The sequence below is a fragment of the Chiloscyllium punctatum genome, chromosome 33 (genome assembly GCF_047496795.1).
Source record: "Chiloscyllium punctatum isolate Juve2018m chromosome 33, sChiPun1.3, whole genome shotgun sequence".
Classification (NCBI taxonomy): Eukaryota; Metazoa; Chordata; class Chondrichthyes; order Orectolobiformes; family Hemiscylliidae; genus Chiloscyllium; species Chiloscyllium punctatum.
In genome coordinates, this window is record NC_092771.1 from 4,576,731 (window position 1) to 4,592,064 (window position 15,334).

General features: G+C 40.4%; 1 protein-coding gene across 8 annotated transcripts in view; it reads right to left on the bottom strand.

Moving 5' to 3' along the window:
• Positions 1–2,926: 2,926 nt before the first annotated feature.
• Positions 2,927–15,334, bottom strand: part of otud7a (OTU deubiquitinase 7A) — a 152,604-nt gene continuing 140,196 nt past the window's right edge. For all 8 annotated transcript variants that reach the window (XM_072552769.1, XM_072552766.1, XM_072552768.1 and 5 more), the window contains 3 exons: positions 8,101–8,215; positions 7,389–7,473; positions 2,927–6,636 (listed from right to left, as the gene is read on the bottom strand). In XM_072552769.1, the coding sequence (XP_072408870.1) occupies positions 5,266–6,636; positions 7,389–7,473; positions 8,101–8,215 (1,571 nt within the window). In that variant the 3' untranslated portion in view covers positions 2,927–5,265. The remainder of the gene's footprint in view (positions 6,637–7,388; positions 7,474–8,100; positions 8,216–15,334) is intronic.

The window sequence follows — 15,334 nt, forward strand, 5'->3', positions numbered from 1 at the left end:
TGGACTTTCAGAAAGCTTTTGATAAAGTCCCACACAAGAGGTTAGTGAGTAAAATTAGGGCGCACGGTATTGGGGGCAAAGTACTAGATTGGATAGAGAATTGGTTGGCTAATAGGAAACAAAGGGTAGTGATAAATGGCTCCATTTCAGAATGGCAGGCAGTGACCAGTGGGGTACCGCAGGGATCCGTGCTGGGACCGCAGCTTTTTACAATATATGTAAATGATATAGAAGATGGTATCAGCAATAACATTAGCAAATTTGCTGATGATACAAAGCTGGGTGGTAGGGTGAAATGTGATGAGGATGTTAGGAGATTACAGGGTGACCTGGACAAGTTGGGTGAGTGGGCAGATGCATGGCAGATGCAGTTTAATGTGGATAAATGTATGGTTATCCACTTTGGTGGCAAGAACAGGAAGGCAGATTACTACCTCAATGGTATCAAATTAGGTAAAGGGGCTGTTCAGAGAGATCTGGGTGTTCTTGTCCACCAGTCAATGAGGGCAAGCATGCAGGTACAGCAGGTCGTGAAGAAGGCTAATAGCATGCTGGCCTTCATAACAAGAGGGATTGAGTATAGAAGCAAAGAGGTGCTTCTGCAGCTGTACAGGGCCCTGGTGAGACCACACCTGGAGTACTGTGTACAGTTCTGGTCTCCAAATTTGAGGAAAGACATTCTGGCTATTGAGGGAGTGCAGCGTAGGTTCAGGAGGTCAATTCCTGGAATGGCAGGATTGCCTTACACGGAAAGACTGAAGCGACTGGGCTTGTATACCCTTGAGTTTAGAAGACTGAGAGGGGATCTGATTGAAACGTATAGGATTATGAAAGGATTGGACACTCTGGCAGGAGGAAACATATTTCCGCTGATGGGGGAGTGCCGAACCAGAGGACACAACTTAAAAATACGGGGTAGACCATTTAGGACAGAGATGAGGAGAAACTACTTCACCCAGAGAGTGGTGGCTGTGTGGAATGCTCTGCCCCAGAGGGCAGTGGAGGCCCAGTCTCTGGATTCATTTAAGAAAGAATTGGATAGAGCTCTTAAAGATAGTGGAGTCAAGGGTTATGGAGATAAGGCTGGAACTGGATACTGATTGGGAATGATCAGCCATGATCATATTGAATGGCGGTGCAGGCTCGAAGGGCTGAATGGCCTACTCCTGCATCTATTGTCTATTGTCTATTATCCTTGATTGGCCCTAATCTTTCTCTAGTCATTCTTTTATTTCTGATATACCTATAGAAAGCTTTAGTTTGACCTTGATCCCACCTGTCAATAACTTCTCCTGTCGCCTCCTGGCTCTTCCTAGCTCTTTCTTTAGGTCCTTCCTGGCTAACTTATAACTCTCAAGCACTCGAACTGATCCATCACATTTCATCCTAACATAAATCATCTTCTTTCTCTTTACAAGAGATTCAACTTCTTTAGTAAATCATAGCTCCCTTGCTCGACCACTTACTTCCTGCCTGACAGCTATATACTTATCAAGGACACACAGTAGCTGTTCCTTGAGTAAGCTCCACATTTCAATTGTGCCCATCCCCTGCAGTTTCTTTCCCCATCCTATGCATCCTAAATCTTGTATAATCACATCATGATTGCCTTTTCCCCAGCTATAAATTTTGGCCTGCATTTTATACCTATCCCTTTCAATAGCTAAAGCAAGCATAACTGAATTGTGGTCACTATCACCAAAGTGCTCACCTAGCTCCAAATCTAACACCTGACTCAGTTAATTACCCAGAACCAAATCCAATGTGGCCTCGCCCCTTGTTGGCTTGTCTACATACTGGATCAGGAAACCATCCTGCACACATTGAACAAAAACTGAGCCATCTAAGTACTATAGTATTTCCAGTCAATATTTGAAAAATTAATGTCCCCCAAAACAACTACCCTGTTACTCTTGCTCCTATCCAGAATCACTTTTGCTATCCTTTCCTCTACATCTCTGGAGCTATTGGGAGGCCGATTAAAACTCCCAGCAGGGTGACCTCTCCTTTCCTGTTTCTAACCTCAGCCCATACTACCTCAGTAGACAAGTCATCAAACATTCTTTCTGCTACTGTAATACTGTCCTTGATTAACAATGCCACATCTCCCCCTCTGATACCATCATCTCTGTTCTTACTAAAACATGTAAATCCTAACAACCATTGCTGTCCTTGCTCTATCCATGTCTCTAAAAAGGCCACAACCAATCGACAACCAAGGTACCAACCCAAGTTCACCCACCTTACTGCAGATGGTCCTGGCGTTGAAGTAGACAGACTTCAAACCACCTTCCTTCATGCTGGTGAACTCTTGCGACCTTGAAACCATATTCTGACCTCACTACTCTCACCCTCCTGGACATCGGAACTATAATTTAGGTTTCCATTCCTCTGCTGAATTAGTTTAAACCCTCCCGAAGAGCATCAGCAAATCCCACCCCACCCCAACTGCCCAGGAGTAGAAGAAGAAATGACCAGCATACAGAATTCCTCATTGTAATGGGTTTATTAATGCTCAAGTTCTTGGGGAAAGTTGTTAAAAAATAACAAAACATTTGGATTTTGAAATTGGCTAGTGCTTTTTCCTTACCTCAACATCGTGGCCTTCGATTGCATGTGGTTTCTCTATAGGCTTGAGTGCATTCTATTGTCAGTCTAGTCACTAATTGTCAGCAGGATACAGACCATTTTATAACATCACAGTACAGCCTGATTCTGTTCACATCTGACTTGTACCTGTACTTTACAACAAGGTCAGTGGCTGAAGAACAGCAAGAAGATTGAATGAATTTTCTTCTTTATCCCCAAGCATTTGGGCCAATAGTAGTGGTTCAGTTGCTGTAGAGTGCATTAGCAATTCCCAATATATAAGTTGATCCAATTAACAAACCTAACTTAAAGCAATGAGACATTGCCAATTCTAGAATATGTAGAAAATAAACAGTTTAATGGAGGAAGTCAGAATAACATGGGTTTTAATTTTCAGTGCAAGTCAGGTGATAAACATTTTGAACAATACAGAATACCATGATCAAACAAGATAAGGCATCTCCTATTGAATAGCTCATCCAATAACGGCAACTATCACATTTACCTCAATCATAATTTATTTTAATACACAATTTATATCAGAGGTCAGGCCTTTGCACTAAATTTGGCAAACTTCAAAATGAGCTTCTAGGACTTCTCACCATTTGGATAATCGTAAGACGATCATATAAAGAAAAATAATCCAAGAACAATCAATCATAGTTAAACAAAACCTAAAACATTGTTCAATCTTTCAAACAATCTTAGCAAGTTTCCTGAACTCATTGGTTTTTGCCACAAGTTAAATGGTTCAATACTGACCGAAATGTTTGTCATTTGCAAACTCGTTTCTTCTTCTGAAAACAGACAAGTAAAAATAATGATGCATTTTCTCATCCCAACTAGCCAAGTACTTGTAAAGGTCTTGGAGTTGAAATTCTCTGCATCACTTCTCAACCTTAAGTTCAAAGTATTAAACAGTTAACTGTAAATGTATCTGTTTAAATTTCCATGGGAGCTTTCAATACCTTCCTTCCTCTCCCAGAAGGACAGGAGTTTCACATTAAGTCAGAGTCAGTTGCTACTCACTTCCCTCTGTCCTAAAAGTATTTTCCAACGCTCTTGGGAATCCAGTGGCTTGGGGGGGGGGGGGGGGCATTCTGGTTTTCTGAAATTGGGAGAGCCAAATCATTGAGTCAAATTAACAGTAAAGTTAAGAAAGAGTTCCCTGACGGTACGCATGCAATCCACTCATATTTATATTCTCCACTATTATGGTGACTGGAAAATTGAAATTAAAACCAAGTGTTGGAAACCTTTAAGAGGCAAGGCAGCATCTCTGGAAAGGCAAACAGCGAGATAAAAGATCACTGAACTGCAATATTAACTGTTTCACTCTTCAAAAGATACACCAGACCTGCTCAGTTACCCCATCTCTTCATTTTTGCTTTTGTCATTGTGTGCATAGTGCTAAGATTATTAAAGAGAATATTCCCGTGAGCTTTATTTTCATATTAAAACAAAAAATGCAACATCAGTGAAAATAAAAGCTGCACAGAACTAGTCTATCTTATGTTATTAAAAGAAGGCTAGTAGACAATCCCATGCTTCTTGAGCGCTGTTGCAGTGTTAAGATACTAACCTCGTCTGTCCCTTTAAGGCCACTTCTAATATTCCCTGTTGGTGTGAAAAAATTCAGGCAGTTTCAACTGCTTGTAAATTTTTGATTTTAATCACAGGGCAAGTGTAACTGCCTGTAAAGTTCTGGGTTTGGGGCAGAAGAACCCAAAAAACTGGCTTTTTCCTCTTTTGAACAATTGCTTTGAGTTTGTGGCAAAATGTAATGTGATACCTGCAGTGGGACAAACAGATACATATATAAGATTAGAACGCATTCAGAATTATTGGTTGGAAATAGCAAAGCAATGCCACTGCAAAGCGGTGCAAAAGATTTTTTACAGCTCAATAAAACACTGAAACCATGTTGAAACACTGGAGCAAGTTTCAGAAAAACCCATTTCTTAAATAAAGTTGCATGTTTACAAAATATCAAAATGTATGAAAGCCTGGGCCACTCCTTCAGTCCACTGGAGCTTATAAATACACATTACAAAGCTCTAATGTATGCTTCTAGTTAACAGTTTCTGCAAGTAAATCATCTATTAAAATGGCAAATGTGTTTTTTTTAATAAAAAGCGCAAAATATTGCTTTTGCAGCACATTTGTGAAAATAATATAAAAATAATTTCTATATTACAATTTTTAACTTCTGCTTGTAAATTTCAGTCATAATGCATCTTCTAGTTCACAAACACAAATATACGGTTATTTTCTGCTCTATGTCACCATATCACTTTTACATTGGTAACTAATGTGCAAATTATCTCCTGGTGTTTACTTTGCTGTAGCGTAATTTAAAAAAAACATAGTTGTTGAAATATAATCAAATATTTGGTAACAGTCCATGGAGTAACAAAATGAAAAGGTCTCACATTACTCCAGGTTACTGAGTAAGAATTAAGGTTTGGCGTATCAATGCCGAACAGAAGTTGTAACGTGTTCAAATATATCCGATTGTAGCGCAACTCAAAGACTTTGAAAATGTAATGAACAGACTTTCCTTCATGGTATAAAGATCTATAAATGGATGCTCAACTTAAATTGCTTCTTCAAAACATTTGTAGTGATGGATTTGGTTAATATAGAGAAACTGGAATGACATTTTTCAGAATTCAGTTAAATAGACCTGTTTCCTCTTTCCCTGCGCTGAAGCTCTTCTTTGTAACAGTAAGAGCAGTAAAATTCTGTCTCTGGACTGCCGTAGAATGGGCAGTTGTGCTGTTTGCATCGGTTTTGTTGTAGGAAATAGGGAGGAGCCGCCATAATTCGCCCTTTGGTTTGCTCTCCACTTTGCCATACCGAGGAAACACCCTCGTCTGCATATTCCAAGTAGCCATTAACATCGCTTGTACCAAACCCATTGGTAAATGTGTGGCTTTTATGTTCAGGGGGCAGCAAATGCTTCAGAGGTTCCATGGTTTCTACAGTAGGGAATCTTGAAAGACCCACAGGACAGTAATTTTGATAAGACAGTGAGTGACTATGCTGCGGATATGTTGCACATGTTTTCAGGGAGCCAATGACAGGTGGCTGAATGTCAACTGGGCAGTTTGATAATGGAGGTTTAATCTCAGAGACATGGATGACATGCCGCAACAAAGCTGGCGTGTGTGTAAAGTGGGCAGAGGTGAGTGTGCCGGTCTTAGGGATTTCATTTCTGAGGGGCGAATTGGTCTCTGTTGCTTGACCGCTCCTTCTTTGTGTTTTTGAGTTCATTGAATCCATATGGCTTTGAGAAGAACCTTGTAGAGTGTCCACCTGAGGATTTGGTTCCACCTTGCTTCTCTCAGACGGTTCATGTTCCATCTTTTTACATGTGGAGTTACTGGAAGCTTTTTTCTCTGCCTCTTTGCGTTTTTGCTCCTGCTCTGCATTGAAGCGTTCCTGAGCAGTAGTCAAGTAATAATTAATCATTTCCTCGTGAAACTGATGCCTATGGCTAGTCAACAGAAGTCCAGCAAAAATGAACTTCCTCTCTCCTTGCATAGCAGCTCTCAATATGCTGAGGCTGAGTTTGACATCAGTGCTGTACTTGCACTGTTCAGCTGGTTTATCTGTTGGAGCTTTAACAGAGGTAATATTTGACTTGTCAGTAGGTGATGAACTTGATTGCAATGACTCATCTTTACTCCCTTTATTAGATTTGTTGGATTCTTTTTTCTTGCCTTTCTCCACATTCTCCCCATTGCGCCCATTGCTTGAATTTCCTTTGCTGATTCTTCCATGTACTAATCCTCCGAATCCTCCCATGTTCTTCTTTATTTTAGTCCCCAGGGTTTTACTAAAGCTCCCGAGTTTGTTTGCAACAGAGTCTGTCCTGTTCTTTTCCTTCTTTTGTCTATCTCCTTTATCTTTCTCTTTCTGGTTTTTGTTTCCATTCAGATTAGAGTCGCTGCAGATGGAGTCTCTGTCTGACTCGGAGTCAGACAGTGAATGGGCATCTTCCCCGACTGAACCGGTTGGTGATTCTGGCTGGGCCAAAGGTGCCTGTGAGTACAAACAATTCATAACTAGCCTAATGAAATTTATAGTATTATACAAAACTATTAGAATATAACAAAGTATTTTATATTAAAACCTGACTGCTGTAATAGTTTTGTCTTGCAGTATTATCCAGTGCCTCACCCAAATTACATGTAAGATAATAAGCGCCATATGGAGGTTTGACCGTAGACAGACTCAGCTGTGAAACTCGGCATCTATACACAGACAGTCTGATAGAAACCAGTAGTGAATAATCAGCAGATAATTTCTTTCCTTTAGTTGAAGGGTTTTAAGACCAATTGTGGAATGCCAACCAAATACGTAGCGGAATTGAGCTAATTAAACACAAATAGGTCAACTGAACCTGTGATCTTCCTATTTTGCATAGCTCACATAATTCAAATCACATTGCTTACAGCAATAACATAAATTAAGTAGATTTAAAGCAAACAGCCTGGAAACCCCACTGTGCAAGATGGCACAAATACCAAATACAAGCATAGCAAGGTCTTTTTTTCATTTTTTGGAGCGATTAATTCACTCATAATAAATAGGATAACACACACTATTGAAAACAGACAGGGTTTTACAATTAATATACATGTTTTCACAATGGTTTTGCTCAGGGAATTTGGAAAAAAACATGCATTTTTATAATCTCTGTTGCATAGCATCATTGAAGTTATACTTTACAAGTCACATAAATCACAGCAGGAAATATTGCCCTTGCACTTTAAAAGCAGGAAATACTTTACCCTAGTTTCAGCGGGAATACAGATCCAGGATACATTCATATAGTTATGCAGTAGGTGAAGTTTGGCTTCCAGGGAAAGGACTAAACTGGAAGAAAATAATGCATGATGACAAAACATCTACATGGACAAAAGGTAAGGCACCAACTGTGATAACGCTAACAATCCAAATGTGAATTGACATTAGATCAAACTATTCAATTATTACTCACTCAATTCACACAAGTCATCAGAAAAAGACTGTGGACAGCATAGTGGCTTAATAGTTAGCACTGCTGCCTCTCAGAACTAGGGACAGAGGTTGGTTCCAGCCTTGGGTGGTTGAGTGGAGTTTGCATGTTCTCCCCGTCTGCCTAGGTTTCTGCTAGGTGCTCTGGATTCCTCTCAGTCCAAACATATGGTTAGGATTGACCATACTAAATGCAGGTTTAGGGAGATAGGATAGGGCTGAAAAATGGGTTGCTGGAAAAGTGCAGCAGGTCAGGCAGCATCCAAGGAGCAGGAGAATCGACATTTCGGGCATAAGCCCTTCCTCAAGGGTAGGGTCTAGGTCTGGCTGCAGACTAGATGGGCCAAATGGCCTCTTTCCGCACTGTAGAGATTTTATGTTAAATGTGAAAAATTACTATATGTAAAACAAAAGCTTTTGTTATTCTCAAAAAGAACAAAATAATACGTTCTAAAATTAAAAGCAAATTAAATCAAAAGTACTCACTTGGCCAACTTGGTGTTGTCATTGTCATCCTTTCCCCACTCCCAATCTTTCTTGGGATCCATTGCAAAGTGCAAAGGTAACAGTTTGTGTTCAGAGTCGGTCAAGGGAATTGCAGCTAAATAACAAAACAAAATTAGGAGCAACAAATAGATAATATTGGCAATTAGTCTGTCTTTTCAGGTCGAGAATAAAGACAGTTTTCTGAATGGAGAAATACATTTTCTTTGCAATCTAATTGAGAACCACTAAAATTAGAATTGTGAAACTAGAATGTTTTTTGAATGCATTTTACCATATCTGTTAATGAGCACAATTTGATAGTGAAGGCACATAACTGGCTTCTGAATCTGCACCGAACACATGCAGTAGCTTCAAGCTAGAGTTACCTGTAGAGCTGCACACCAATTTCTCAACCTAACATGAAGACATGGACCAGAAGCCAAGCTTCTTTCAAAATTGAAATCACCACGGACAATGTCGGAAAATAGCACTTGCAGAAACTTCTGAGAGACTCCAAATCCAATCAATAATTTATTAACAAAAAAATCAGTGCGCTAGTTTCAATAGGCATACACCAAATAAAGTTGAGCACAACTTTTTTTACTTCCCCAAAAGTATTATTAGGTGCATTAGTTATGGGGAAATGGGTCTGAGTGGATTACTCTTCGGAGGGTTGGTGTGGACTTGTTGGGTCAAACAGCCTGTTTCCACACTGTAAGGAATTTAATTGAATCTAATCTAAAGCCTGGCAACCAAATCAAATATCTGTGTAAATAAGAGAAGGCTCAATATTCATTACAAGTCTGATTAACAACACAAAAACAAAAAGGCACAGTAACAAATAGAAAGCATATACTATAAATGCTAGAACCATGCAGTATGTTAGTCAACTTATGTGGAGATAAAAGCAGCCGCAGGCTTGTGTGTGTAGTTTACACATTCTCCCTGTGTCGAAGAGTTTCCTCTGGGTGCTCAGCTTTCCTCCCACTTTTCACAGACATGCAGGTTAGGTGGATTGGGCATGCTGAAAACAAATGGCATCGTAGTGTTCAGGGATGCGTGGGTTATGAGAGTTAGCCGTTGTAAAAAATTAATGCAATGTTACGGGGATGGGGTGGATCTGGGTGGAATGCTCTTCAGGGTCGGTGCAGATTTGATGGGCCAATTGGCCTACTTTCTGCACTGTAGGGACTTTATGATTCTAACTAGATTGAGAAAAGAATCATAAAATGTTGATCTAGCTATTTTCAAAATTCTGATCAGAAACATACTTTCAGCACCTTTGCTTGTGGTTTTAATTTTATCATGTGTTAGATTATGTTACCGACAATGAACCTCGTCAAGCAATTTGCAAGCTGAGCCTCTGGATCAGACCCCTCCACTCTATGTGTCTGTATCAATGTAACTGCATAAAAGTACTCAAAGAAAACAAGCAGAATTTATACAACATCTTTTGCAACTCCAGATGTCACAACACATTACAGGCAATGAGCTAGTTTTTAAAGAAAAAATAGATTTTTAAATACTACAACAAATACAAAACAATGCAATTCAAAACAGTACAAAATTAGTACAAAACTAAACCCAAATAATAAAAAAAAACCCCAACCCACCCTCCTATACGAATGTATAAACATGTAGAGAAGTATAAAATTTTTAAAAACCTAAACTAGCTATTGAACTAAATAAATAAATACCTAACAACAAACAAATAAATAGTAATAACTCAGCCCAGCCAAACAAAACACTCATACATTCACAGCTCCTCCTCCCTGGATATTGGACTCATGAAACACAATCGTTACGACTATATAAAAGCCCTTGTTAGTGTGGCAGATAAATCTGTGTCCAGGTATTTCAAAAAGGGTTGTACTGTCTTGTAAAAATTCTCAGTTTTGTGGTGTACCATATTTGTGAGAATATCCAGGGGAATATGCTCCATAACAATCTTCCGCCAACCCGACAGGCCTGGGGGGTTTTCTGATATCCAACCTAGCAAGATATTCTTCCTTGCACAGAATGTAAGAATATTGAAAGGTTTTGCTTTATGTAAGACTGCAGGAAATACAATGGGTAGGCCCAAAAGGAGCGAAATAGGGTTCTTCTCCACCCCTACATCTAAAATCCTCTCCATTGCACCCACCACAGTGCTCCAATATGGAGCTTGCACTTGGGATATGCTGAAGATATTTAAATTTTGACAAACTGTCTTGGGCTAAGTGGACCATGTGGAGAATCTTCAACTGTAAAAGCATGGGTCCTATTGCAAATTGATATCTTCCTTGCATTCTCCCAAATATCCTTCCATGCCTCTGAAGAAACTTCAACATCCAGCTCTCTCTCGCACATCTTGCAGAGTCGATCAGACTCATCTGAGGTGGCACCCCTCAATTGGTGATATAAAGTACTGACAGAGAGTGTACTCTTAGCCCTTAATACCCCTCTTTCTATGTCAGATTTGTAGGGATCAGTCAAAAGTGTGGTCTTTTTTTGAATAAAATCCCTAACTTGAAAAAAAACGAAAGAGGTCTCTATTCGATAACTCGTACTTCCGTACTAACTGATCGAAGGACATCATTATGTTTCCCTCAAATAACTCACCCATGCAAGATATACCCCCAGCTGCCTGACGTTTAAATCCTGAATCTATCATACCCGGTTGAAAACTCAGCATACCCACTAAAGGTGTAAACAAAGATGTTTTGCCAACATTACCTTCCCTCTGCCGAATTGCCCTCCATGCTTTAACAGTATTGATGACTATTGGGTTATGGCAATATTCCCTAACTGTCCTCACCTTATCCAAAAACAGCAAACTGGTGAGGGGGCACCTTGTCTGGGAGGCTTCGATATCTAGCCATATTGAAAGAGGGTCCCCACAAACCCAATCACTTACGTAGGTCAAAAGAGAGCTTAATTGGTCATTTTTAATGTCCGAAAGGTCTACTCCCCCCAATCTGAGGGGCAACTGCAGTTTGGCTAATTTAATGAGGGGACATTTACGGTGCCAGATAAAGGAGCTGAACCAATTGTTCAGTCTCCTGAGTGTTTGTTTATTGAAAATCAGGGGGAGCATCCATATAGGGTATAGCAAACAAGGGAGAATATTCATCTTAATAAGCGCTATCCGATCCAACCATGAGACTGGAATTCCCTCCCATCTTTGGAGATCTTGTTTAATTTTTTCAAATAATTGAGTAAAATTGGCTTTGAACTCGAGTAATGAATATGCTCAATTACACAAAACCCTCCCTGTGACCACCTAAATGGGAATCTATAGTCACTCTCAAGAGGCAACTCTTTCGTAAGACCACCCATAGGCATAGCCTCTGATTTAGCAAAATTAATCTTATGCCCTGAAAAAGCACCAAATGCGTGAATGCATTGCATCAGGCAAGGCACTAAGACTGCTGGATTTGTCAAGAAAATTAGAACATCATTTGCATACAACGAGATCTTAAGTAATTTTGACCTCACTTCTGGAGCTGATATATTGAGATCCCCACGAATAGCCTCTGCCAACGGTTCAATCACCAACGTAAAAAGCAATGGTGAAAGGGAACAGCCCTGCCGGCTGCCCCTAGAAATATTAAAATTGCTTGATCGTACCCCGTTGGTAATGACTGCCACGAGAAGTACACTGTAGAGAATCTTTACCCATCTTATGAAAACTTCGCCCAGACCAAACCGGTCTAGAGTATAGAAAAGGTACAGCCACTCAACTCGGTCAAATGCCTTCTCTGCATCTAAAGAAATCACCAATCCCTGTATTGACTGCTGTTGACATGCTTGAATTACGTTAAGCAGCCTCCTAACATTTTTGGAGGATCTGCGACCCTTTATGAAGCCCGTCTGATCCTCTTTAATAATAGAGGGTAACACAGTCTCCAGCCTTAACACAAGAGCCTTAGAGAGGACCTTAAAGTCCACATTTAAGAGCGAGATGGGCCTGTATGAAGCACAGTCTTCCGGATCCTTCCCTTTTTTAAGGATAAGTGAAATATTGGCCTCTCTCAGAGATAGCGGGAGGCAATCATGACTGTATGAATCATTAAACATATTCAGCATCGACAGTATACTTATAAATTCCTTATAGAATTCACTGGGAAGTCTGTCAGGACTGGGTGCCTTTCCACTCTGAAGCTGCCTCACAGCTTCCTGCACTTCTTGCTCTGATAATGGGGCATTGAGAAAGGACTGTTGAGTGGGAGTCACACCCGGGAGCTTCAGATCTCTAAAAAAAGATTCCATTTTGGCCTGCCCCTCCTCACAAGTCTCAGACTGATATAACTTAGAGTAGAATCTCTGGAACGCCACATTAGTCTTCTTAGAATTACATGTTAGGTTCCCAGACCCTTCCCTAATCACTGTAATGGTTTGTGGGGCACTTCCCTTTCTGGCAAGGTATGCTAAGAATGAGCTAGTTTTGAAGTACCGAGATAGTTAGAATGCCTGAAACATGGCTGCCAATTTGTCTCACAAATACAATATAACGCTGACCAGATAATTTGTTTGTAAATTAGTGTTAATTGAGGAATTAATATTGTGTCAGGTCACTGGAAAGAGCTCCATGACTCTTCTTGGAATAGTCCCATGTGCTATTTTCCAGGGCAGATAAGACCTTAGTTTAAATCATTCTACCAGGCAAGACATTTGATAGTACAGGTACAACACTCTTGAGTCCCAGATTGGAGTGTCCTCAGTTCCTGCAGTGGGGCATGAACCCATGATGTTCTGATGTAGTGACAAGAATACCACCTACTGAAGAATCCTGAACCTTGATACATTCTGAAATACTGAATAAATACACAGACAGTACTTTGAGGAAGGTCCAGATCCATATGGTGATAACAGCATATGCACAGCTGAAATGTTCCTCATTTAGACTGCAAGGCCTCAGACAACCACACATCACTTTTTTAAAATCTTCTTTTGTTAAATTGGCAATCACTTGTCAATAGACATGATTGTCCACCTACGAAATTCCATGTCATTGGTCATAGGTTCTGTGGATGATGAGCCTGATCCTGTGGCTACATTTCCATCCACACATTTGGCAAGTGTTTATGGAAGGTTGAAGTGCTTTTGGCTTTAAGATCATTGACATTCCTTTTTCCAATTCCTTTTCCGTACTTCCATTTGCTGACAGGATTTGGAGATGTCTGTGTTGGATTGGGGTGTATAAAGTTAAAAATCATACAATGTCAGGTTATAGTTGAACAGATTTACTTGGAAGCACTAGCTTTCAGAGCGCTGCTTCTTCATCAGGTGGTTGTGGAGTGTAAGATTGTAAGACACAGAATTTATAGCAAAAGTTTAGTGTGATGTAACTGAAATACTATATTGAAAAAGATCTGGATTGTTTGTTAATTCTCTCACCTTTTAGAGTGACCATGTCAGCTTTAGTTGTTTCATACGTAAATCGCAAAGCTTTTTTTAAAAGTTACATTCTCAAGTGAACTTTAACACTTAGTGTCATGTCAGGCCAGACAATGCACTGAAGGTGTTAGCTCCCTGTCTGAGGCTGTCTGTGCCACAATGGTCAGACTGATTCTAAACAAAAAAAAAACAGATTTACAGAATCTTACATGGATTCACGTAGTTTTTTGAGCAAAGTAAGATGTAATTCTGCAAGTACAAATTCACCCCACAAACATTGTGTGTGTGTGTGTGTGTGTGTGTGTGTGTGTGTGTGTGTGTGTACGCGCGCGCGAGAGGAATATGAGTGCCTGTGAGAGTGTGTGCGTGTGCGAGTGTAAAGGGGTATAAGCCTGTGAGGGGGTGTGCGTGGGAATGTACGTGTGAGCGTATGAGAAACGTTCTGCGTGAGTGTCTGTGTCTGTTGGAGAGCAAGGATGGGTGTGTGTGTAGTAGAAGTGTCTGTGTCGATAGACAGACAGACACTCTCTCTCAGACAGACACTCAGACATACAGTGTACACTGCCACAGACACCCTCTCACAGACTTATACCCCTTTACACTCACACACTGACACTCAACCACCTCCTCCCGTCCCACGCACACACCCACATGCACATATACACATTTAAGTTTGTGGGGTGAATTTGTACTTGAAGAACTACATTTTACTTTGCTCAAAAACTGCATGAATACATGTAAGATTCTATACATTTTTTGGATGAGAATCAGTCTGACCATTGGTGGCACAGACAGGCTCACACAGGGAAACTCACACCTTTAATACATTATCTGGGCCGACATGACACCAATTGTTAAAGTTCACTTGAGAATGTAACTTTAAAAAAAACATTTTGCAATTTACATATTAAAGAACTGAAACCAACATGATCATTCCAAAAGATGAGAGACTTAACAAACAACCCAGGTCTTTTTCAATACATAATTTCAGTTACATCACACTATAAACTTTTGCGGCACGATGGCTCAATGGTTAGCACTGCTGCCTTGCAGCACCAGGGACACAGGTTAGATTCCATCCCCGGGCGACTGTTTGCGTGGAGTCGCATGTTTGCCCTCTGTCTGCGTGGGTTTCCTCCGGGTGCTCCAGTTTCCTCCCACAGTCTAGAAGATGTGTGGGTCAGGTGAATTGGCCATGCTAAATTGCCCATAGTGATTAGTGCATTAGTAGGCAGTAGGTGGGTGGGTTACTCTTCGGAGGTTGGTATAGACTTGTTGGGCCGAAGGGCCTGTTTCCGCACTATAGGAAACTAGTCTAATCTAAAAAAAAACTGAGTCTTATAGTCTTATTCTCCACAACCACCTGATGGAGGAGCAGTGCTCTGAAAGCTAGTGCTTCCAAATAAACTTGTTGGACTATAACCTGGTGCTGTGAGATTTTTAACTTTGTCGATAGGAGTTCTTGAAGAATTGTGACTCTTCATAACAGCAGCTTCTTCTGAGCAAGGACCTCCCATGTAATAACATCGGTGTTGGATTTCCCAAGGGAAGCCTTCAAAGAGACACTGAAAAGCTTTAGTTCTTCTCCAATTTGAGCGCATCCATTGAGCTCAGCGAAGATGATTTGCTTTGGCAGTCAGAACTCAAGCATCATAAGTACACGGCCAACTCAAAAGAGTTGGTTTTGGATGATCACAGCCTCTATGCTGGTACTGTTAGCTATTTCAAGGACAATCATGTTAGTATGTCTATCCTCTCAGCTGATGCAGAGAACCCATTTCAAATAACTTTGGTGGTATTTCTCAAAAGGTCTTGAGCTGGAATCTTTACGTAACCAAAGTCTTGGGGCCATACA